The sequence below is a fragment of the Rissa tridactyla genome, chromosome 4, assembly GCF_028500815.1.
Source record: "Rissa tridactyla isolate bRisTri1 chromosome 4, bRisTri1.patW.cur.20221130, whole genome shotgun sequence".
In the NCBI taxonomy this organism is placed as follows: Eukaryota; Metazoa; Chordata; class Aves; order Charadriiformes; family Laridae; genus Rissa; species Rissa tridactyla.
In genome coordinates, this window is record NC_071469.1 from 53,619,378 (window position 1) to 53,645,590 (window position 26,213).

At 45.3% G+C, this 26,213-nt stretch overlaps 1 protein-coding gene across 3 annotated transcripts in view; it reads right to left on the reverse strand.

Annotated features, from left to right (window-relative positions):
• The window catches only part of SLC35F4 (solute carrier family 35 member F4), a 120,901-nt gene that overhangs the window by 33,077 nt on the left and 61,611 nt on the right, over positions 1 to 26,213 (reverse strand). Inside the window, exon 1 of one of the 3 annotated variants that reach the window (XM_054200066.1) lies at positions 2,654 to 2,729. The exons of the other annotated variants lie outside the window; for them this stretch is intronic. Within the exon in view, the coding sequence (XP_054056041.1) occupies positions 2,654 to 2,729 (76 nt within the window). Of the gene's footprint in view, positions 1 to 2,653; positions 2,730 to 26,213 lie in introns of those variants that run through there. 3 annotated transcript variants of the gene reach the window in all.

Consider the following 26,213-nt stretch of genomic DNA (forward strand, 5'->3'; position numbering starts at 1 on the left):
TCCATGGCAGTACATGCGTTAATTTTCTTGCCTGACTTAGAGCCTAATTAAGCACATTTGAGGAAGGGTGGGTTAAAAAACATTCTACAGGTAAGCAGCTGGGGCAAAAGTGAGCATTTATCACTGTCATGTTGCATTTTGTAACCCCTTGAGATACTTCCAACTGTTTTCTTCACTGCCCTTGGGGTCATAGCTCCATTGGGTCTCACCCCTGCCTTTCCATGACGGCACATTTGGGATAAGTCTCCTCCACGCAGAGTCCACAGAATGCACCTGGCTCAGGCACTCACATACATATCATCTTCTCGCTGTAGCTGATGCCGTGTTGGGGAGCGAGGGCTGGTCAGACCCAGATGAAGACGTGTTCTCAAAAGTATTTGGTGGTTGTGGATCCCAGCTCCATAAACACCTCACATCGTCCAGAACTGCTCAGCCCACGCGCCAACCTGTCTTGGCAGCTCTCTGCTGTGTTTCTTTCCATGTTCACAGCATTTTCTAACCAGTATCTGGGTGCCTCTTTACTGCTGAAGGAGTCTTCTTGCCTGGAGTCAGCAGTTTCTGTGGTTCTACCAGAAGATATCTAGGAAGCCAAAAACCTCGGCTGCCTGAAAACTGCCAACATAGAGTGCACTGCTGCCCTGCTCTCCTCCCAGCACACAGCTCCAGAGCCCAAGTTCCTGTGGCATCTCTTCCACCTGCCCTCCCCATGCCTGGGAAGGAAAGGAGGGACAGGCGCAGTGCTCTTGGGAAGCTGGCTGCCCTGCCCCATTAGGATTCTTTGGGAATCCCTGCGAAAATCTTTCCTGATCTGTAAAACTGGCTGCTCACGTTTAATGTATGGGTCCGGTATTAGTTCAGCTTGGCCAGCTTCATCCCTAGCAAGAACCTTTCCATTTTCAGCCTGTCGGATATGACAAGCGCTGTCACGTAGTCACTTCCAGTCTATTGCCCTTTCTTCCTACGACGACTGGATTTTCCCTCCCTGAGGAAACAGGCAGTGCAGCATTTGACAAGGCTGTTGCAGCCCAGCTTGGGGAGAAGGTTAAGACTGGACTGAACAGAGGCACCTGACAGCAGTTGGACTGGTTAAATTGGAGGCAACCACAGCTTGTGAGTGGTCTTACACCCGACAAGGTAGGGACAGTCTTCAGTCCTCTGCATTCACCGCCTGGCGTGACACGAGCCCAGTCTGTGCTGGGTGCTCTCAGGGAATAAAGAGCAGCAAATCACCCCGTTACCCAGCACAGCGAACCAGCTCACCCGGCCGCAGCGCTGCTCCTTGAAAAGCAGGCGGGCGTACGAATTACAATTTCACACATCCTAAAATCTGGTGCTGTGCAACAGCAACAGACCGACATAAGCAGCTGGGTCTCATCAGTTCCTTCAACTTTAAGGCACTTTTTCCCTCAAGAAAGAAACACCAGGTAACTACCAAGCCTGCAGAATACTCAATATCACACAGATATACTGCTAAGAAAAAATGACACAAACTATTGCCTGCAGTATCAAAACCCAGCCCCATTTGTAATTTAAGCCAGTCCGAGCCAGGTAGATTGAAGAACTGGAAGTCACGCTCTGCTGACAAGCGCTGGACCGTGTCTCTTGCTTTGTTTTGATCCTGGAGGCAGCGCTGAATTTAACTCCCCAAAAGGAATCTCATTTTCATTGCTGGTCAGCATAACAAAGCTCAGACCAAAGACAGCACACACCTCGCAATTTTACGGCTCCTGTGTTCTTAACAACGTACCACACTTGGTGGGAGAAAAAGAGTTCATTTCTGGCAGAACAAGCAACTTTGTAAAGTACCACTCAGCTCTTCAAAAACTGAATATAATAAACTTGCAACAGTTAAAGCCCGAGATTTTTACAGACATTGAAAACAAAAACTTGAACCTGAACATTAGAAGTCTTTTTAGAAAAGCTTTTCTTTTGACCTTTGCTTTATACCCCACATATACCCGCTGTATATTTTCAGTACACCGAGCTTTCCATCTGCATCACAGCTATCAGGGCAGTCGTATCTCACGCTGGACAACATCACCACACTTACAGTTGGCACAAAAGTGTGATGTGAAGTTGGTGTGCACTCTGCCAGTAACAAGGCTGTCACGTCCGATCAAGAGCACACAACAGATTTCACAATTTCCATCCTGTGAGTTTTGAATTAAGGAACTGCTTTAGAGCTGACGCTTCTGAAAATAAGGGGGGGGGAAAAGCAGTTTAAGGGAACAATTGCTATCTCAAGCTGAGGGACAGCAAGCACAGAAAAAACTTGGTGCCTCTGTCTTTAAAGCAAAAAAGATTAATCTAGAGCACAGTATTAAAATACTACAGAAAATTCAATAACATTATATGGTCCTAATTTCACATCATTTTAAAAGCCCAAATTGAAGTACAACAACTTTGTCAGTTGTTCACATTTCAACATCAGTTTCTTTATCAGAAACCATTCACACTGCAGTGGAATACAAACAATAGAAATTTAACTGCACTTATCCTGTATGATATTAAAGTGCTAAAAATGCTATTTATTTTAAAATACACACACACACACGCGCACACTGACGTTACTTTGCATGGAACCGATCAGGAGGAGCATGCAAAGTAAATTTCTGCGTAGGGTTAGATATACAGGAAAAAAAAAAGCTTTTACCGTCCGGCACAGGCGAATTTAATTCAGAAACATTGTAAGACGGTAATGGTGCCACTCTTGCTGAATGTTTCTTCATCCTTTGAAATTGCTTTCCTACTCACACGCTCACTTCGTCTTTAGTCTGCATCGCTTTTGGTCCCCAAGTACTATAGTAAACACTCGGCTATGGCTGGTGGCTAGATGTTGTTCTGGAGATGCTGCAGGAGGCTACGAGTACTGATTTGCTGTTTCCCTGGGAAACCATTTGCAACACATTCAAACAATGCTTGACCTCTGCTAACACTTTTCTTTCATTCAATTGTTAAGCGCAGCAGATAAAATATAAATATATTAGCTATCGCGCTTGGTAAACTTGAAAGCGCGGCAGCCCCTTTGCATGAAAGCAAGGATTTCATCAAATATCTGTGCTGTGTTAGCGAAGCAGACGGGAGATTTCTCAGATAACTGCAAGGGAATTATGCAATGCAATTTTCTGGTTCCTTACACTGTGACAATATATGGATGATTACAGTAATTATTTTAAATAAACTTTGAATAATGTAACTCTTATAGAGCCGCTAAATCAGGAATGCCTTGGGCAAAAGTGCCGGTGACATCCGGATCTGAATCTGATAACGAAGCAATGGAATTGCAGGAGTCTCTTCTCTTTTAATGCCCTACAAAAATTGTCACAACCAGGAGACATATATATATAGGCCACGGTTGGTCTACATTTCTTCCTCACCTCCCTTGAGGCAGCTGGGACACTTTTTTCCCCTGTTTCACATCCATCTTCTCTCTCTTCTACTCCTTTTTTTTTTTCATTATTATTATTCATGCTATTGGAAGTTGTTCACTTGGAGCAATGAGAAAGTTTCATTGAGCAAACCAGTGCCAGCCCGTACAATTTTTGCAGCTCTTAGAAAACCCCATCCACTTGTGTAACCCAGCACTGTGCTGGGAGCCTGCTCTACCAGGAGCTGGTTACCAACACCTCGTAAGAGCCCTGGCTTCAGAGCTCTTCACCAAGAGAACTACCATCCAGTCTCACCCAAGAATTTGTAAGTAGAAAGCTCTACCATTGATATTCAAGGTTTTTGCTATAGGTCCTACAGGAAATACAAAGGGAAAGGATGGAAAGGCAGCTTAACTCTACCAGAATCTGCTAGCAAAGCCATCAAATTTTTAAAGACCACAAGTATATATATACACCTTTCACCTATAGTCTTTGTGCCTTTGATAGCAACTGAGAGTGGGGATTCCTGGCCTGGGGCTTGGTCCTCCATCCCCTACTCTGCCACCAAACAGGAAGAAGTTATCAACTGTAAGGAAGGCCATAAAGTGATTCGAAAAGGATCAAGAACCACTGACCTGGAATGTCAGGAGCTGGGGTTCCTAAAGCAGCCTGCAGGGATCTGACGTGTTTTACACAGTAACAAGCACCGCGCTGGGGGTATGTGTGCAAGGATCATTCCCTTCACCCACCGTAAAGAGCCAGGACATATGGAGAAGCAGAGGGAAGGAAGCAGAGTCCCGGACAGATCATCCTCCGGATGCAGCCACAGAGGAGCCTGGCACACGGGGAGAACTGAGCTATGGCATCCTAATGGATGAGGCAGCCCATGACTCCACCATACCCAGAAGGGGTAGGAAAGGACCCCTTAGGTCTTTGGGGCAAGCAAGCCAGCAGCATAGGACATTATCTTAAACGCACAACCTTGCCCTGCACACCCCTTTAATGCCGCTCTCTTATTCCAATTTGGGAGACAGACTGGCCTGCACTCTTCATTATTAATGACACAGTAAGGAGGAGACAGTGGTTAACCGTATGGAAGGGAAAGAGAAAGGAGAGAGAACCTCATCACACCCTCTCCCAAGGCCATCCCACCTCAGTGTCAAGTACCTGGGACACACTCCAGAGGAAGTACAGGGAAAAAAAAATAGTTACAGCTGCCTGATTTTCCACCCAGCACGTCCTCTCCTGGAAGGCTTGGAGCTCTCCTTTAGGATCTTCATTATAACCCCTGTGACTGATAAGGCTCTCCACAGTGACAGCCTTTTCCAAAGCATCACACTGCCATCGCATAAAGCTAACTGGCTTTTACTGCTTATCTACATGCAGAGGATTTCCAGCACTGTGTAACAGCCACTATTCCAAAGAAAATTATCTTCCCAATTTGCAGAAGGAATTTTATTTTCCCCTCTGAAGTGCTGAGAGTCAGCAGACTTTGTGATAGAGTAATCACCAGTCAAGTAATTGCTGGCTCCACAATCGCAAGGCTATCTATTAATACTTGTCTAGTCCTTGAGCATTCCTATAATATAAACAACATAACAGAGAGATTGTTTTTAGAAAACCATTTCTGCAAATAGGAGCTTATAATGGAATCATTAACGAACCTTAACAATGGTGAGGATGAAACGCATGAGACAACGTCAAGCAATCCGAGACGTTTCTTTCAGACAATTTCAACCTTAACGGCAGAACGTGATTGCATCTAAAAGTTGCTGCATTTTTTTCAAAGGAAAAAATCAGCCATTAGTTTAACACTGTAACTCAGAAGCCGTATTCAAACCCACAAAGCACTCTTTCAAGTATCTACCCCAGCAACCTCCACTTCATACAACAGTTAAAAGATAAAAGAAGCAGATACAAAACTGTTTTAAAAATATGTGTGATTAGTACCTACAACCCCCATCAAAGATTATAGCTTGAAAAGCATCGGTTTCTCTGGCTACAGAAGCAAGAGCTTTGGCCATCTGTTTCTGCTCCTACTATGAATAGCTGATTGCATTCCTGCATGAGATGCTGTTCATACAGAGTCCTCTGATCCTTCCTGTGTACTCTCGATCTCCACGCTAAGCGTGCTGAAGAAAAGAATTAATAGGGAGCAGAAGTGAGAGAAGCAAGCTCTGTCCCTCTCTCCTGAGCTACATCAGACACAAATCCATCCGCAAGTGGAGTGTGATGTCCAAATTTACCAGGATGGCTTGGTAACTACTCCACAGATGGCAAGTCAACATGAAATCTGTGGTTCTGTGCCATCTTACTCACCTCATGTTTATGCAAGGCACCACTGTGGGAAAATAAGGGGTTTTTTTCCCCTAAAAATTAAAGAGTAAACTAGTTACCAGGTACCTTTAAAACAGATCTTCGTACGTTGTTGCTTGACTCAAGTTCTGCACTTTCAGTCTGCAATATGTTAAAAGTTTTCTTTTACTTGCAGGGAGTGGAAACTGTGTGATACCTGGCACCTGGCTCACAACTCTGACGCCGAGCCCCAGACCACCGTCAGCCACTAGTGGATGTGCTGGATCAGCAGTCTGGAATTAACAAATCTCAGTGCTCCACATAATCAATCTACATATCCAATTATTATCACTCAGGGAGTCCCTATTTGTCAAGGAAACATGCAGTATGAATTATAGCAGTGTAAATTACACAGCGTAAACGATAGCCCAGGCTGCAGGCTCACAGCTTCCGTATCTGTTCCTAGTGAAGGCAAACACTGTTAAGACACTAACCAAAGCTCTCAAGCCAGATGAAGTATCCATTCCCTTGCACTGGTTTTACTGTAAAAGATGATCATCAAATGAGGAGAGATTCCTCCTTCCTGGCCAAGAGTCCCCGCAGTCGGAGGTCTCTGAACAGCATCCAGATGGCTTCCGACCGCCCTCCTTGTGCAGGCATGGCACGAGTCCCCGTCCCCCGGCTCAGTAAAATTTAATCCAGACGAGGGCAGGGGGAAGCGGCGAGGCTGCTGACTCACTAACCAGGCAGCAAACCAGACGTGGAAGCGCAGTCAGAATTCGAGAGTGCTGAATCACAGCCACTACTAACAAGTACTGCACGCTCACAGCAGAAAGGGACCAATACCATCAAAACATAACGTAGTGCTCTTGGCTTACACCATCTCTGTTCGCAGCAGTTAGATCATGCGTATTTAAAGGACCTACTGCAAAAGTAAGCCTATTTACTCTTCTTTACTGAAGCTGCAACCTACATCAAAAGGTGTAGCTGAACTCCAGGTAACCACCGGTTCACCTAAAGCGTCAACCCCACACAAACGGATGTTTGCTTGCAAAAAAATGTGCTCCAGTCACAGATGTACCCAGTTTCTGCTGAAAAAACTGGCAAGAGAGAATAAAATCATTTGGAGGTTTACCTCGTGGTAAGATATATAGGAAAAGGTCCCCGTGAAGGGCACTACACCGTCTTGTGTTGCTAGTTGGTTATGGTGTATGTAGTCCTTATCAATGAACAAATTGAGCTACATCAGGTTCAGTTTGGGGAGCTTTTTTTCCCCTATGGAAAACAATTAATAGCCAAAATTACAATATTAATATAATCCCGACAAGGAGTGACAGCATATCTGATGCAGAGAAGATGGCAAGTGTGCTCAGGCCCCAGGGAGACAGAATCATCTCAGCTAAAGGAAAAAGGCTGCACAAGTACATGAAACACTGAATTTCCACATTGATAATGGGATTCATCCCATTTGACTTTGGACACCAAATACTGAACCAGGTAGACCAAAAGAGATGAGTGGTGGGAAACGGATAACCCTAGAAGACAACTTGCCTGGTCTCTCTTGGATGTCTGTTATGAACTCAGATTAGTAACTCCGTGAAGGCACGCGCTTCTTCCCCCTGACCGATGGTGGTGAGGTGACTTGCTCACACCTGGTCACCTGGCTTGTAGACACCCTAGTTAGGGCAGATACTCCCAATGGGAAACACTTTGTGTGAATGCCTGATAAAGAAATGAAAGGACTTTATCTGACTGTAGTTGATTTTGGAACAGTGTTCAGATCCAAAACTGTCGTCTTTGAACACTGCTAGTTATAAGGTCTGTATGAAATCCACTTTGCAGACATCCCTGCAGCTGACAGGTCAGTCCATCCCCCACCACTAGGCTATAAGACTCTCATAAACATGACTTTTATTGTCTCTTCCAGGCTGAGCATGTGTTTTAAGATGACAAGCTAAAAGGCCATTATCAAGTTCATTTTATCCTATTGGAATATAAATTAGATGCAAGACGCAGAAGAGAAAAACAGTCAAACTGAAATCAAAACAGATGTATACTCCAAAAGGGATTTTTATGTACAGTCAAGTCAAGGCTTTAGTTTGAACTTTTACCTTGCTTCTAGCAAAACCAGAAGCACAGAGCAAACGTTACTCGATTCAAATGGCAAACTCAATCCAAAACAACTTCCAAGGCTTGAAGAAAAAAAGACTCCTGAATTCCTTACTCTGTCTTAACTTGGACAAAACTCTCACTGGCTTAAATACAGTTGGACATCCCTGCTCCTCAATCCAGAATATCAACTCTGCTCTGATAAGCATGCCAGTAACATCTACCAGGCAGGTCACAGTCCTGCAGGCCCACCAACTGCACACCCTCTGTGCTCTCTGCAGGAGCGACAACCCTCTGTGCCCACACACCCAGTGGCTACATCACCAAACACACATAGAGATGGCAACTAACCATTCCCCAAGGGTAAATTAACAGCATCCATAAGCCCTTACTCAGGTGGTGAACGCCGGACTCATAGAGTCCTGCAGGAGGAGGGCTGCGCGGTGCAGGGCAGCCCCAATGCAGAGTATTTAAGTGCTTAGAGGGTCCCACTCACTTGTTTACAGCAATTGTGTTCTCCATGCCTTACCGATGGATGGCATAAAAAACACCATATCATCATTAGCGAGTTCTTGTCTGTCTTCTCCAGATCTTCTGTCCAAAGAGCCAAAACCAGGCAAATAATTCTTAGTGGCATTTCCACCCAGGTGCTGCTGCTCCCAGCCATCACTTGGCTTGTGATGGAAAGACTGCCATAACCATAAACTCACTAATAACCAGGTATGATTTGTTTGAGAATATTCATATTGGAGGCATACTAAAGTCTCATACGTTTTGTTCACTGAGGCAGAAACTGAATTTTATCCAGGTTTTCTGGTATTCTGCAAATACTCACTGCCTGCTAAAATCTCACCTAATAACTGCAAGAAATACCTACTAAATCTGAAGAGATTTTAATTCCCTTGGGGGCTGGATGTTTATATACTGATCTCTAGTTCATGTTAACATGCATTGCTATTTTCAGTAGATCAGACCAGGAATTCGCTCTTTAATACACACGCTGTTTTTCTAACAGAAAAATGCAATGTGATCTATTTTCAGGCTTCCCAAGCAGGCAAGTTCCAGAAATAAGGTCACCAGCACCAACTAAGCATCCACGCAAAGACAATGATATGAAGGTTTGCTGCAGTTCTCAGCTGCTGTCCAGGACAGGAAAGCTTCTCCCTGCTGCCACAAGTGAAGACCTTTTCAGTCCCCTGCGTCCCACCGGACCCCAAGGAGCTGCTGCTGACTGCTTGACTTGCTGATGGCTCCCACACCACTGCGAAACCAGTTCAGAAACACTGGGGTCACTGACAGCCAATTGTGTCTTGGCTACCAGAGACCTGATCCTGCATGGACCTGAACAGTTCCTAATGGTTTTGATGCTACCGAGTGGGTAAGATGCTACACATCATCACAATATGTTGCTTTCTATAAACCCAAAGTATCTGATGGTTGCCCCAATACCGGCACGCCTCCCCACCAGAAGTAGTCCACTGACATCTTCTATCGCACTGCTTTTGGAAAGCTTGTTATTCGCTATATGATTTTATAGACCTGACAGCTAGCGTTTCCAAGCTTTTCCTGGGAAGCACAGGGATTAAAAATTTCAGTTAAAACTAACCTCAAATTTTCCTTAATCATACGACTTTTGAAATATAAACCGCCCACCTGCAATGATCTGGAGATACACGCTAATGTCTCCAGAGCTGGCGATGAAGCTTCTTAGGGTTTTTATTCTGTTGTAACATGAAAACATCATATAGTAAGAAATATTAATCTTCTAATGCAATTAAAGATATAAGGAAAAAATATGAATTGTGGGCACGGAGAGCTGTTCTTCAATTTTAATAAAAGCCATTCGGCATTTATGGGAACAGCAAATATATCAACTTAGACACATCTTCAATATTTTGACATTATAAGAAAAAAATACATTGATTTCACTTTGATAAAAATATTAAAAGTTACCTCCAACATTAGAAACTCACTCATCGAATCATAGAATTGTCTAGGTTGGAAGGGGCCTATAAGATCATCGAGTCCAGCCATCAACCTAACACTGCCAAAACCATCACTAAACCATCTCCCTAAAATGAATTATTCTGTAAATTCATATTTACAGAACTATCAGAAGAATAAAAAAAAAGCTGCTCAAAGAAATACCAAAAAGGACTCAAGAGGAATTTTACTTCAGCTGCACGGTGCACATGGTGTTACTGGCCTCAGAGCCTCTGCTAGGTTGACTGGAACCTGCTGTCCTAATCCTGAATCAACAAAACATGTTTATTACTCCATCACAAATTTCAGTTTAGGGGCTTTACCAACAGCCAGGCACAGTGAAGAGCAAGAACCTCATGGGGAATGCACAGAAATCTCATCTGTAGCATGCACAGACCTCGCTTGAGAAACCAGAGCTCATCAGGCTCCCTACGACACAGCTGACCTGCCTGAGGTGGAACCATCAGCTCATATGAGAAGCAGTGCTGGCCAAATGGTAAGGCAACAAGGTCAGGCCATGAGCTTTTAAAAACTACCTGGGTAACATAACCTTCAGCTACCCAGAGTCTGGGCCTTCCCCATCAAAAGTCACCTGAATTTCAAGCTCCAGCCGAGTTTAAGAGTTTGAGAGAAAGGTTCTTACCTCAGCCTGTCCACTCTGAAACTCACTGGAAGTAAAACACAGCACAAGCAGATAACCGACGTACAGTCTACTCAACAACAAAGAATAAATCTGGTATCAATTTCAAATATCCAATACAGACTTCCCAGACAGAATAACAAAATCAGATGCCCAAGACTTAACATTGTTTTTTTTCCCGAGGAAAACAGCTTAGACGCAATTGCATGTCAGATAATTATTTGCCTTTCCAATGTTTTATTAACAAAGCTGCCATGAGTGAAATAAGCTGCCTCCATTTTCTGGTTTTGCGGTTATGAAGTGTGTCTTCTTTACCACAAGAGAGCATTTGAGTTGAGAAAACTTCCATTTTGTGTTTGTCATCATGACTGTAGAGCATGTCAGCGAGACAGTAAATCACTTCTCATCTTTGCTGTCTTTTGGGTAGCCAGCAGTTAATTAGGATGGCTTAGGGCCTTTTTTTTTCAATACCATAATCAGAATAGCAGAGCAGGCTAGAAATCCAGGGCTGGCTAGTCCCAAAATGTAGCCACCAGCATGTTCCTGTCCAGGCAGGTTCTATGCTAGAAGTAGGAGCTTCCACCACCCAACACTGCAACCCCTGCCACCCCAGATGGTACAACCAAATTCCTTGGATGAAGGAACATAACCAATTTTTAGGACAAATTATAGCACGAGATAATGTTTGTTGTCATGCTAGTGGTGCTGCATTACATTTCACAGCCCCTCTAATTTTAAAGGGTGGGTGCAGAATTCCCAGAGCTGCAGCTTCAGAAAAGATCTGAAAAAGGACTAAAGTGATCAGAGGTCTAAAAAAAACCCCACAGGCCACGTGTGAAGATGGAAAGAACTGGGGTCAAACAACTTAAATTAGACAGAGGGGAGACAGCAAGTTGTCTTCATGTGCATAAAAGATTCCTGCACAAAAGAAAGGATTAATTATGCATGTCTGTGCTGACAGGGCCAGGAGCAAGAGATTTTAATTGCATTAATGGAAAGTTCAGTGGGACAATAGGCCAACTGTTAAACAAATAGAACAGCGAATCACTAAATGAGATGATGCCAGGTAGAAAATTCCCACTGTAGAAGGGTTTCCAGATCAGGCTGTCCAGCATGGACGAAGTGGAGTTGACCCCCTCCAAGCATGAGGACAGAGTAGGTCCACTTTCTATCATAAAATGATTGTCATAAATATTTTTACCTGACAATGAAGAACAGATCTCCAGAACGTGCCAAACATACTCAGGAATACCAATCCTTCAATGCGACTACATTTGGATACTTAAGCCCTCCTGACAGTAAAGCCCTTACATTTCATTTAGCTCGTCCCATTCATTCACTCAACCTATATTCATCAAGCAATGCTGAGCTAATAATAAAAAGGCACTAGTAATAAAAACTAGCTATTATTAGCTGAGCTAATAATAAAAACTAGAGTGAAGGAAACATACTGGGAGCTCAGAATGGGTGTCAGAAGTAGGATGCTCTGGAGAATTCCCAAATAAGCATCCCGCCACTGCATCCAAATCATTGCCAGTGGTGTTTTCCAACCTGTATACCACAGGCAACCCAGGACCACTGTTAAGGACAGGCATGAAACGTTAGAAAGGAAAGCAAGCCTGCTGCCAGCAAGCATTGCTTATTATTCAGGCTTCTGTGTCTCTGTTTGACTCCTGTTTGACACCCACACCAGACACTGGATTTTAGAGGATTCCCAAGGCAGATGTGAAGCCTTGTGAAAGACTCGTGCAGCAGAGCATCAGGGCTGCACAAGGAAGGAACATGAATGAGCCGTTGTGTCCCAGCTTGGCTTCAGGAGCTGGCATTGAACACACAGTGTTGTAGCTTTTGAGGGAGAACGTGACCAAGTCCTGATTCAATGGGTGACTCTGGTTCAAGGCCCTACAGAGTAAGATCAATTTCTAGTAGCTTTGGTAGTTAGTCATAAAATTTACCACTCCTTGGGTTTTGCTATTTTATTAAAACACATTTTTATTTTCCATTTTAAGTGCTGATCTGATGCCAGGGTGGCTTTGCTTCTGCAAAATTCCAGCTACATTAATTTACTGATGATGAAATAGCAGTCCAAAATCTCAGCTGCAAGACATCAGCCTTGTTCCACCACAGACAGTCCTTGGACTTAGCAGTTAAGTAACTGTTGTAAAGGCTCAGCACAAAACATCTTCCAGCACCCGCAGAGCTCCTCTGAAGTCAGTGATCCCTGCTGAGCGCCCAAGTCCATCTGCACTCATCAGCTGCGGGTACCATAGAGGATGCTCATGCACACTTGGTCCAACAGAAGAGAGATCCCACATGACTTTAATCTCCCCTCTTCTCCCCCCGCCCCCCCCAGAATTTGGGTCCAAATTTAAAAAAAAAAAACAAAACAGGTGACAAATTCAGCTGGTACTAGTTTGAAAAATAACCAGTGGTGAAGTTCAAGAGAATTCTTTTGAACAGTAGCAACTTTTTGAATTTTCTAGCAGAAATCCATTACAAATTCTTTTCAAAAAGTCAAATCCTTGCACTATAGATATTAAAAATTTTGGTACTAAGAAATCTCCAACCTTTTGTGAGTACTTCTTGTCTAATCTTCATATAATCCTTCCTAATACTTTTCAGTGTAAATCTCTGTTACGTGCAGCATCTTATTAGCAAGACAATGAAGATAACACAAGAAAAGTCTACTGAGCAGCATTAGGGGATTAAAGAAGGATTAAACAATCGTGACACAATGAAAATGTCGAAGCTGTGTATTCACCATAATTAGTCTGGTTTCTAATACTCTCACTGGGTCAGTTACTCCAGACCCTGGACTGTCCTGTGGGATTGTGCTCAGTGTGACAAGCGGTGGCAGGACTCAGCCATTGTCTCACAACTCGGGGTGGTTTTCCAAAGTAAGAAGAGGGACACAGACATTGTTCTCGACATACAAGAAAAGCTAAGTGTGTATGCACCAGAAAAAAGTTAGTAAAAGTGAATCAGACTCTTCCTAGAGCAAACAGCTTTGCATTTCTTTAGGATGATGATACCTTTTAGTAATGTGGTTTTATGACTATGTGAAGCGTCTCTTTCCCAGAGGGGAACCGGCAGCCCCATGCACAATGAACCTCTTTCAGAGATACTTCGACAGCTCATCCTCCCCACACACATCCCCATCACAGGCCAGGGAAGCAGACACACCACCACAGCAGCAGGTCCTGGGGCCCAGCCCCATGCAAACCCTATTTACCTGGTGGAAATAGGTGTTATTTTTTTTTGTGAGTAATCTCCTCAGGTCCTCACTCCACTTACAAAAGCGACTGCTGGTTCAAAACAAGGTGGTTCAAAGTGAAACTGCGCTAGATCTCTGCCACCTTCCAGTTCCCAGGGAAGAGACATACCCCTGCTTTCACCAGCTCCTGCTTTGCAGGAGCCGAGATCTGGACCAGCGGGGGCCAGCAGCCATCCACAGACTTGATCTGCTCTTTACTTGTAAAACCAGCAAGCTCTACCCTTTAAAAATCTGCCCTTAATCTGAAATAAATTCTTACTCAATACTTAAAATCAAGCCTATTTACTGCAACAGAGCACAGCATTGATCTGGTGCTGGTTTAACTTGTCAGAGGTAAATCAGAGCCCGCAGCAGGATTCTATTAAGTTATTGGAGAGCCCATCTCCTCATTAGGGAACGCGCTGGGCTATCAGCACTCAGTCCCTGAAACAATTAATCTGGCACCCAAGCATTCCCTTATATCCCTTACTGGCACCTTCAAGCCCAAGATAAGCCTCTGCTTACAATAACTGTGTGTCAGCATGGCTCATTAGTGGGTAGAACAGGCAGGTCTGGTCAGAGCAGGTCAAGTGCATGGTCCTTGAGAGACTCAGCAGAGAGGAGCACAGCTTTCCACAGCCCATGGGACACAGGAACCCACTCAGAGGCTTATTTCTAACACCTCAACATTCACGTTAAATACCTGAAGAGGAGTTGCCCCACTTTTCCAAAATCTTTCAGCAACTGGAATCCACATCAATGAAAAGATGGGGGTTTTCTTAGACCTTTTTTTTTTCTCCCTGATGACTCTCTTGCAAACGTTTTGCCCCAGCCATATTTCTAGACAGGCACCACATCCTGCCCACTGGACCAGCATACAAAAGGTCTCCTCCCAGTAAGTGCTGTAGAGGGAATAGAGGAACCATGATTAATCCTGGCTCTTAAGCTTACACTGTAAGGTTCCTGGTGGACGACATACAGCAAGAACAGCCACCAGCTGGCCTTAACACACAGCTGCCATGTCCAGTCTCTCAGAAAGTGGGTGCACTTGCTGGCACTCATGGACTCTGTGGGCTCAATCTCCCTGGCACGTCCCACCAGCTCTCCTGGGCTCAGCCTCCAGCAGAGACAGTGGCTCGGACCTCTGTGAACTGGCACTATAAAACAAGGCTGGCCTAGCACACCTGTGACTAAACAGATAAACTTCAGGGGATTAAAAATGCAAGAGTCCAAAACCAGGCAGCAGCGCATCGGTGAGGAAATGCGGCCTCGAAAAGAAACCACCCTCCTCAGCAAGAGATTCAAAAAGCCACAAAATGGAGGTACACTGTGGGGCGCTCTGTGGCAAGCTTCCCAAGCCTCAGGCTAGGGATGAAGACATCCAGATAAGGGAGAGAAGAAAAAAACCTCACTGCTAGGTGTGGTGTGCTTCCCTCGGGTGTGCTGCTGGCTTCTCCATAGGGGCCCTTTGCAGCTGGATGTTGGGATCTGGCAGAAGGGGTCCTTTGGGAGCAGTGCTCCAGGAATGCAGTGTAACGGTGCAGAGGCTCTGGCAGGGCACACAGACTCTTCTGCTTCTTACAGACACGTCTTGGCAGCAAAAAAAACCCTTTGCATTAGTTTTTCATGCACATAAAATGCCTGTAGGCCTCACTCTGCAAGAGCTTAGTACAAATGCGGTTTCCTGGGAGAGCTCAGTCAGACTAAGAACCTTTTTTCCTCTCTCCACCAAAACTTCAAGAGTCTGAAGAAAAAAAAAAAAAAGAGAAAGAAAAACAGGTTTCCGTGCATTATGCTCAGCCAGGCCTCTCCAGCTTGCAGGCTCGCACTGCTGTGGCAGTTCAGATCTACATTTACTGGGCACGCAAACTGCTCTAATGATGCAAAGTATCTCATGAACTTACCCTGGGGAGCCACGCGTCCCCCTGTACTGCTGGAGCTCCATCACAAGTGGGAGAGCCCAACCTCTCTCGTGTCGTGTTCTCATTTGAACAGCAGCCTTTCCCCTCAGGAATTGTCCAACAACTGGTATTTTGAACCAGTTTTACTCTGCCATGTGCCACCCAGGATGGCTTTCCCTGCTCTGAGGAACCCTACTTCAGGGAAGCTTCTCCAGCTATTATTTTCCTGGGGTTTGTAACAGAAGAAAAACTCAGCATTAACCTAACCAAATACTTCAAAAGGAGGTTGCAGAGGGTTTCAATCCACTCATTCTTTTATTTCTCCTTTCTCTTTTAGATATATTCCCCTGCCCCCTGCTCCTTCCATTGTGGGATTCTGGGTGTTTAATACGAATCTCCTGAATGCCAAAAGCAATAAAAACAGTGTAAAAGAAGAGAGGCACAGGACAGCCCACCTGAGACAGGGATTTTATACACATTAGCAAGTTGGTCTTCAAAGTGATGTGGAGTTGTGCTCTAGCTAATGAAGTTTTGGTCTCATTTTCTTTGACCTGTGAGCATGCCTGTGCCATTGTGGGTCTATATACAGAGGCTATGTGTATAGCTATACATATATATAAATATACACACACGTGCATGCACATATACATGTAGGCTCTGTGCTGTCATTGCAGCACTGTGAGACCAGCTGACATGCAAGGACACCAGCCAGCAGCCCGGGCAACCCATCCCCTGACATTGCTGGAGGGATGCGGGACCTCTCTCATGAGCGGCCGGGGCAGAGGGATGTACTGGCTCACACAACCGCTCTGCCTGTCGTAGAGCAAGGAACAGGCCCAGGGTTCCAGCCCAGCCCATTCAGGCAGCAGTGCCAGTCAGCCCCGGGGCTTGGCTTATGCTGTAGATGACTCCCAAGTGCTGCTGGCATAAGCCTGGGCAGCTGAGATGTCCCTGCCTGGCTCAAGTATCCTCAGAGCTGTGGAGTGGTGCTGAGCCGGGCTTTGACATGGGGAAAAGGAAAGTTAGTTTCAACCTGGTCCCCAAATGACCTCATGATGGTTTTGTTGGGGTGAGTGAGTAGCTGAAATACAAGACAGGAACAAATGGCTGAGCATGCACAGGCCAGAAATGACACTAGACCAGCCCTGTGGCATCACAGCCTAAGTTTGTAAACTGATCCTGAAACTTAGTCCTCGTTCTTTTCAGAGAAGCACAAGCTACTGAGCTCCCGATACCCACCAGAGCAGGTACCATCACCATGAAGGACCCCAGAATCATAGAATAGTCTAGGTTGGAAGGGGCCTTTAAGATCATCAAGTCCAATCATCAACATAACACTGCCAAAACCACCACTAAACCATGTCCCTGAGCACCACATCTACCTGACTTTTAAATACCTCCAGGGCTGACGATTCCACCACTTCCCTGGGCAGCCTGTTCCAATGCTTGGAAACCCTTTTGGCGTAGAATTTTTTCCTAATATCCAGTCTAAACCTCCCCTGGCACACTTGGGGCCATTTCTTCTTGTCCCATCACTTGTTACTTGGGAGAAGAGACCAACCCCCACCTTGCTACAACCTCCTTTCAGGCAGAAGGATGCAGCAGGTAGGGGCTGGCAACGGAGGAAGTGATGTGGCGTGGAGGCAGCTCTGGGAAGGCACTGGGCATGGGGAGGATTGAGAAGATGGCTATTGAGATCAAGGCAGAGGGCAGGTTGGAGGGCAGCAGCCCAGGAGAAGCAAGGAGGCAATGAGGAGGGAGGAAGGCGGCTGCCTGTGAGCAAGCTTGAAGCCACTGGTGCTGTGGCTTCACACAGCACTGACAGGAGACCAGCTCTCCAAGGTGAAGCTTTCAGAAGTCACATAAGTCAAATTCAGCTTTAACCTTCTCCTCCTGTAATCCCTGCTTGTTTAAAGTAGCTATTTAAATACTCTTCCCGAAGAGGGAAAAGCTGTGTTGGGAGAGGGCATGGAAAACATAGACTGAAGCAGCTGCTCTTCCTCCAGCAAAGCTCCAAGCGGTGGAGCGGGATGCCAAATGCTCATCTCGGTGTACGAGCACACAGGAGGCTTTGGAGGGAGAAGTTGGAGGCTCTTGAGCTAACAAAGAAAACCTCTTTTGGATGCTCTGCATGCAAACGCCTTTCTGCTTGATACTTTACCTCTGTTTTGGTTTTGTAGAGCAGAGCCCTGAGTTACATAGCTGTAGAAATGAGGAATCCAGCAACCACATCCTCTGCAGCTTTTATCATCTTCTGTCTGTGCCTTCCTAACCAGAGGCTCAATTTAATTACAAAAGCTGTGCTAAGCACAGCTGCCAAAAACACAGTCAAAAGCCCAAAACTATTTTCCTGGTGGCAGGTGAAGCAACTATCTCTCTTTGCAGTGTCAACAAGCATCTATCAAACTAGCCCCTCTTCTGTCAAGCCTTCCCTTTGTTGCTCCAGCTGCAGCTCCCTCTTATTCTGCTTGCAGGCAATCAACACTTGGGTTCTTTTCCAAAGCACAAAGCAAATTAAAAGACAAATGCAATGTCTACACTCCAGTGAGATTTGGCCATTTCTCCCACATGCAGAGGCCCTGTTTTCCCAATTTGTCCCGGAGCAAGGAGACTCCAGCAGAACAAATGCATCATCTTCCTTGATGATGCTCTCTTGCATGAACTTCTGCGTCATAGGTGAAGTGGCCATGGGGTCTGCTTCCTTTATGATCTTCCTACCGTGTTTATATATCTTCATAAAGAAGAAAAGATTAATTGTTTCTCTGCCCATTTCCCAACACCTGCCTGGGTCAGCAGGCCTTGTAAGCGTGAAGGCTGGGGCAGATGCAGGGCTGCTAAGCAGTACCTCCTTTGGTTCTCAGTGGCGTGTGCTGAGTATATAGCAGAGCTCAAGAACAGGCTGGGAAGCACCGGGTGGTGTCCCCAGCATCAACTTAATCTGTTTTAGCTTTAAGACATGGCAGCTGCACTGGTCACAGGGGCAGCCCCAAGAGGCAGAGCGTGGCACAGGCACATGCTGGCTCCCTGTGCCTCCAACCAGGACAACAGCAGTGGTTCAGATGGCATTAGCGAATGTCTCCACCCCAGGAAAGAAAGATACATAGCTGGTATTTTCCCCAGCAGTAACAGGTGTATTTGGGTTGTTTTACAGCAGGGTACCAGCTCCCTGATACAGGAAACAATCTGTATGATAATCTGCACCCCAAAAGTATTTTCCTTTGCACTAGCAGAATATTGGCTGGAAACTGTGATCTCAAATAGCTAAATCACAGGGGTAACATCAGCGTTACACTCTCTTAAATTAAAACACAAACATCATTATTCAGCAAGCAGCACCCCAGCAGAGTATATTTTCACGAGCACAACCTGCCATTCCTGTTCTGATCTTCATCAGTCCTTTGAGTGTCAAAAATCAAAGACCAGGAAATCTATCTGTGGTCGTTTCCAGTTGTGCTCATTAGTGTGGTACTCAGTGCTATACACTCAGCTGGGTAATCTAATTCAATCTGAGGACTAACCCAAGATCTGCCATGATACACCCACAGCTGTATTTTTCCATATGCCTGTGGATATGGAGTATCCATAAAATTTCCAGATTTTATTTTCTTTAAAAAAATTCTCACTCAGTCTCCTGACTGAATCCCTGTTGTATTCCCGTGGACAGCAACGCTTCCAGTGGCTCCAAGAGAACAGAGCTGGCACCACATTAGGATAATTACAAAGAGACAAAGTTCTGTGGTTAACCTAGAGCCATAACTCACCAGCAGCATTCCTGCAGCAGATCCGCAGACAAACCCCTTTCGGCAGTGTTCAGATCAGGGTAACGGTTCCAGCTTTTGACAAATGCCTACAACCACATTTCACAAAAGCCAAAGTGAAATGATGGATGTGAATTCAAGGATTTGCAATGTGTCACCACAGGGATGTAAGCGAGTCTACGGTCACTCCTTGAGAATCTCATATTATCCCTTATATATGGAAAAGGTGTCTCCCCCCAAAATCCCCCCTTTGCTCCGCTGCTAGGTAAGGGACTGACCTGGGGCAAGCTTCCAACCTTTCCATGACTTAGTTTCTCCACCGACAACACAGTGGTGGAGATCAGACTCTTCCATCCATGCTCAGGACCCAAATATAAAAATGACCTGATTTCCAGGAGTCCTGAGCATCACAAATTCCCATTGAAATCAAGGATAACAACAAGATTCAGCACCTCAGAAAACGAGGACATGTACACTCTGAGGTGGCTAGGCACAGATTTAGAAGCGCGTTTGAAAATCTGGCCTGCTAATTTTACTTTCCAACAAACCGCTTCTTATTTATAGCTCCGACTGTATCAAGTATAGCACGTAGTATCTACCCAGGAACTGGGGTGAAAGGCAAGAACAAGGACAAAAATGCAAGAGGTGTTTAAAAAGCTTTAAAGGAGAGAGGGGGAGGGAAAGCACTGATTTTCTTCAAGCAAAAATACACTGAATATTTGAGAAGAGGCACAGCCCAACCAGTGGTCAGGGGATGCTGATGGTGCTCAGAGCCAGAGATCACCTGATAACTTGAGCAATGCCATTATCCAGAAGGTCAGGCAGAAACTGGAGATCTGCCATCCTCCCTTGCCCATCCATAATCAGATGCCAAAAAGCCTACAAGGTCTAGCAGAACTAACTTATTTCTTTTTTTTTTTTTTTTCCAAAACTAGGGCTTAAAAAGGAAGAAGAATTAAATACAGATAAGTAGGTATCTTCATAATGCCCAAAGTCTGTCACATCTTAAGCAGTCAGCTCAGAGGAAGCCATTGAGACAATGACTCTTACATAGAATCATAGAACTGTCTAGGTTGGAAGGGACCTTTCAGATCAAGTCCAACCATCAACCTAACACTGCCAAAACCACCTCTAAACCACGTCAGTGGTCTACACGTCTTTTAAATACCTCCAGGGATGACTATTCCACCACTTCCCTGGGCAGCCTGTTCCAATGTTTGACAACCCTTTCGGTGAAGAAATCTTTCCTAATATCCATCCTAAACCTCCCCTGACGCAATATGACACCATTTCCTCTTGTCCTATCGCCTGTTACTTGGGAGAAGAGACTGACCTCCCCTGGCTACACCCTCCTTTCACGTAGTTGTAGAGAGCGAGAAGGTCTCCCCTCAGCCTCTTTCTCTCCAAGCTGAACACCCCCAGCTCCCTCAGCCGCTCCTCGGAAGACTTGTTCTCCAGACCCCTCACCAGCTTCGTTGCCCTTCTCTAGACTCACTCCAGCACCTCAATGTCTTGGGAAGTGCTCTAATTCCTATGCTACAACGCATGTATGTATTCGGCTTCTCTGCACCAGCATGATTTTGAAGCAAAGCGTTGTGCTGTGTGTAGAGCACGCTGCCGTGAGATGAGTGGGCAGGTCTCTGCCCACTCTGAAGATGCTGGCTGGCCCTACACGAGAGACCACAGAGTACCAAGCAGTGGTGATAGCCCTGGACTCATCCAGCAGCACATGTGAAGCCTCTAGACAGCTCTGCTGGTGAAACTGGTGCTTATGGAACTAGGCAAAGGTTTGGAGGAATCCCTTCCTAAGTTTCACATCCTAAATTCCCCCAAAGTCTCATTTCCAGGACAAGGCCTGAGCAACAAACCTCACACAGCTCACAGTGTAGATTACATGGATGAACAGGGAGACAGACTTTGGACTCCTGTGTCCAAGACTAGCATCTGCACTCAAGGCCATCCTTTCCTTTTTAAGAGAAAGGTAGGAAAAAAACTTCACACAATGAAATTTAAAAGGCATTGACCATTTATCAAGTGGAATTACAACCAGGTATTGATAAGCAATAGAGCTTAACATTTGGATAGCAAATGTAATTCCCCAGATCTCACCCACATGTCCACAATGGCACCAGATTCAGAAACAACCATCTCTTATTTTTCACCTCTGTTTTCCCCAAGGAGGAAGTCTTCCCTTCCAGGTCTCTCTCCAGATCATTTAGGGTTAACTAGTAGTTAAGTCAGACGAAAAACACAAGCACAACAGATGCCTGGTCTGTCTTTCCAGAGGCTGCTGTGCTCTGAGATTTCTTCTCCTGCCCATTCACATGTGCCTTTGTGGCTAGGTGAACCCTGCTGTATCTCAGGAGAGTCCACAGCTCCCTCTTGTGTCACTAAAGCATTGCTGGTACTCGCACCTATGAACTCTGGACACCTTTTGCATCTGGACACCTCACCTCCGAGCACAAACTCACCCCCCACTTGCACTGTAAATTCACTGGAAACCCGCAGTGCCTCCGGCTCAAGCTGCAGTCTCTTTATTTTTCATGCCTCCTGATTGCACAGGACACTTTCCAGGCTGCAAGGTCATAGATCAGTATCTCAAGGCAGAGACGAACGGAGCCAGGCGAGCGGATGAAGTCAGCTCCCCGCAGCATGCTCTGTGGCAGACGCTGTATCGGGGCATATTCGCAGGAAGACAAGAGAAGCCTGCAGTGACATACTGCTGCAATTCTGCACCTGATGAAGTGGTTGGCTTTGAGGTTTCAAAGTACATTTGAAGCCAATCTGGGAGAATAGTGTTTCTTACATTTCATGAGTCTAAATTATTCATTAATCCAAAGAAAAGAACAATTTAAAACAAATAATAATTTAAGAATTTAAGACTTAGGAACTAATTCAGAGAGAAAGAAATCCAATACAGAAAGATGCCCCAAAACACCCTTATTTGAAGGGAAATGTGCTAAGCATCCTGCTTTTTGCCGTAGAGAGCTGCCAGATTGCCTGACCACAGCTACATTACGACAGTATATTTTCACTGGCACTCTCCCGATGAGCCTTTTCACACACTGTCTCTTTCTAATATTCCTCTTCAGATCCAGAGGAAGTGAAGGACCAGCTGAATCGGAGCCAAGATGCATTTGTATCCATTTTTGCCCATTTCCTCTCACTTCATACCACCAATTAAGTGTTACCATTATGTATTAAATGGAATTAGCTTGTTGTTGAAAGGCAGCAACAGAAGGAAAAGAGATTTATACGCTGTGCTGTTCTCCACTAAGCAGCTGGACTCTGATGGATGTTACCAGATATTAGTCACCAAACGAACCTAATTGAATCACGTGGCTGTGCAGGTAATGAACCCTGCAGGAGGAACTATTTTTCAAGGTGACCCCATCACAGAACAAGAAGGGATCACCATGCCAAATACATTTAAAAGAAACAGTAGCTGGCAAGCCAACAGTAGGTTTCTGCCTTTGATCTCTGCTGTATCAGGAGCCGGTCACTTCTAGGACACTGTGCCCTCAAAGCCAGTGAAGGAAGACATGGAGGTGCAGGACAGGACATTGCTGCTCCCATCAATGCTCTGCAAATAGTTGTCCTCACCGCAGGAGGTGCTCTGCAGCATGTCACAGAGGCAGCAATGAGTGGAAGTAGGAAGAGCCTCCTTGCAGTATCACCAGATCAAGCTGGGATGCCAGGTCTGCATGCCTCCATGTGGATCAATGCCCTGTGGGGAGAGACTCTGGTGGGTCCCCACAACACTGCCAACAGAGAGCACATCTGGGATGATAGGGTAGGGCACATGGCAGGAGCACGGGTGTAGCCAACTTCATTTGCTGATCTCCCTTTGAGCTTATCCCCTTCATTGCTTTCAGCCTGGCTGTGGTCTCCTTTCGGTGTCTGCTTTATTGCTTGTCTCCTACCATCTATTCCTCCCTCTCCCGCCAACCCACAAGACATCTCCCAATCACTCTGTCCTCCCAGAATAACCAAGGCACTGGCTGGCCCAGACTAGCCCCTCATTCAGGCACAAGTCCTGAATGTCAACCTACCAGTTGGCCCCAGACACCTCAGGCCAACTGGGGAGAGAAGCTACCAAACCAAACCCTGCGCAGACCTCCTCCAAGGCAGACCCTTCCCAGGGCGCAGCACCTGAGCAGCTATAGGCAAGTCAGTGGACATACACATAGGGCACAGGGACCTACCCCATCTGAGCACTACTGCTAAGACGGGGAACTCCTAAAAGAAGAATTGAGTCCATGGGAAACATAATCCTTGGGTGCATCTCCTGCCTTCACACAGACAAGTCTCTCCTTCACTCTTCCCCCTGCGCAGAGATGGGCCAGTCTCTGACTGAAAAAAATTACTTCACTAATGAGGCTAGACTTTCAACTCATATTAAGTGACTTTATTTTGTTCCATCCTCTAGAAGCTCTTCTCAAACAGGGATTATTCTTGCCAACTCTTGATTACCATAAGCTGTTTGTTATAGTTCTGGAGCATTTAGAAATTTCATCTTATTTCCAGAGGTTTATCACCTTCCAAAACTGCTCCCTTTCAAGCCAGTATTTCTCACATTGGCATTCAGCCTGGAGGTGAATTTCTTTAGAGAGTCTAAGTATAATCTGTTCAGTATTTTCTTTATGATAATCAGCATACATAGAAGTACAATCTTCTCATGACATATTTTTGTGTTGCTTTAAGAGGAAATCTATCACAGAAGACAGAGTTTTCAGTGAAAGCAAAATCAAGACCTTGAACTGTACAGCATCAAGAAATGAAAATGTAAACCTGCGACAGCAGCTCTGGCTCTCTCCCTTCAAGTACATACTTATCTCATCCCTATGCAGTAGCACAACAGAAGAAAGTGATGCACGCTCGGAAAAATACTATAAAATGGCAAAACATGGTCACTCCTCCAGGAAAGCTAGATATGACTTCTAGCTTTTATACGAAATTTTACCTTTAAACTGTACTTTCCTTGGAACATTCTGGGTACACATGCAGCATTTTGGGTCACTGCCTTTAAAAATGTATAATCATGAAAGGAGATGAGTGTAACCAGGGAGACACGTCCACAATTTGCTCTGGGAACTTTAAGTGAATTCCCCAGTTTTTGCTACAATTAAAATCCTAAATTGACTTAGAGGGAGGCCGGGTTTTTTTCTCAGTCATTTCAATGGAGGATTCTGACTTTACCAGAATCTCAGGAGATTAGGTAATTATTTACCTTTTCTTTTCCCTTGAGGAAATTTTAAACTGTGATTTTTATTTTACTTTTTTTGCGTAGTGCTTAGTCTTAGCAAGAGAACTGCTGTAAACCAACAGCTAGTGCTAATTACTCATAAGCCATGTTAAAATTCCCTTCAGTATTTAGCCAACTTTGAAAATTAAAGTCCAAGTTTGGTTACTTCCAGATTTAGGATTTTTCAGTGGTCACTTACCCACTGAAAATACTGCGTGGAAATCACCTGGCTCTGAGGCTGTACAGAGATGCAGACTGTGTGATCCGGAATGTGCCAGCGACACTGGATTTGCACCCAAAGGGCAGAACACCAACACTACAACTCACCTAGACCAGATTCGCCGAAGGCTGAGCGCCAGCCCTTGGCAGATACTTAGTGTGATGGTTTGAGCAAATCTATATGGCAGTTAAATCTGGACCACTGAGTTTGGATGTTTGCCCAAAACTCCAAAGTAAATGAGCATAACCCTCCCTAATATGAATTTTTCAATAGTGATATTAGTTTGACAGACATCACACTTCATGCTTCAAGACGCAATCTCAGCTCTCACAAATCACCATAAAAGTGATGGGAAACACACTCTACCTTGCCTCTGCTTTACCCCAGACATATCTAGTGGTGGCCACCAATGCTGAGAGGGTATGGAGCTCAGCAGCTGAACCACCTTTGCAATTCTTCTCTCCTATAATTCGTCCCTGCTGCAGCCCAGAACCAGATCAAGCCTGGAAGGAGTCTTGAGGGCAATGCCTGCAATATAATGTCATGCAATTGGCCAAAAAGAAATAAATTATTCTTCAAAGCTACAGCTTTGAATCACACAAAACAGGACTAACACGGCACCTCCAGAGGTCACTCGATCCATTTCTCTAGCAGAGTGAAGGATCCACCCAGCCTTGCAGGAGGATGACGTGTGCCTGACCTGCTACTTAAACCCTTCAGTAACAACTCCACAATCTGCTCGAGAGATTCACCGCCCTGAAGAGATAACGTAACACCAGCTGACTGCAGCTTAAGCCTTTTACTTCTTGTCCTGTTCCCAGTGGCCACCACAATGAATGCAAGTTCACCACCACAGTCCAGGAGAGTCTGCAAGTTTTTCAAGCTTTACTGTCTGCTCCAACGTCCTTCCATGTTCCGAGCTCCTGAGGGTGCATCAGATTAGAGCTAATTCTCTCACGTGTGGCCACAGGCAGGCTGTAGCTGTTCCCCTGACAGCAGCAAGGGAGAGAATTTCAGCTGTGCTGCCAGTAGCAGTGAAACAGATGCGTGCAACGGTCACACCGCGGGTTTTGAGGCCAAAATCCAGGAGGGGAACTGCTGCCTGTGCATAAGCAAATATGCTATTGAAGTTTGACAAATGTAGCTGACCTCATCCTAAAAGGTATTTCCCTGTAAATTAACTGATGAGGGAGGGACACATACTGAGCAAGATTTACACAACTCGAAGATGGATTTTCCTGCACATAACACAGCCCTACAGGCAGTGCTTAGTCTGCTCTGGTTAGAAATAGGGAGAATCATTAGTATTTGAAAGAAGAAGGGTTGTGAGGTTCCCCATTAATCTCTTTGCCATCTGGCTGTGCCCATCCAAACACCTCTCGACAGTCCCACAGCAGCCGCCAGTGGAAGCGCAGTCAAGCTGTGTCCCTCCCTCCACCAG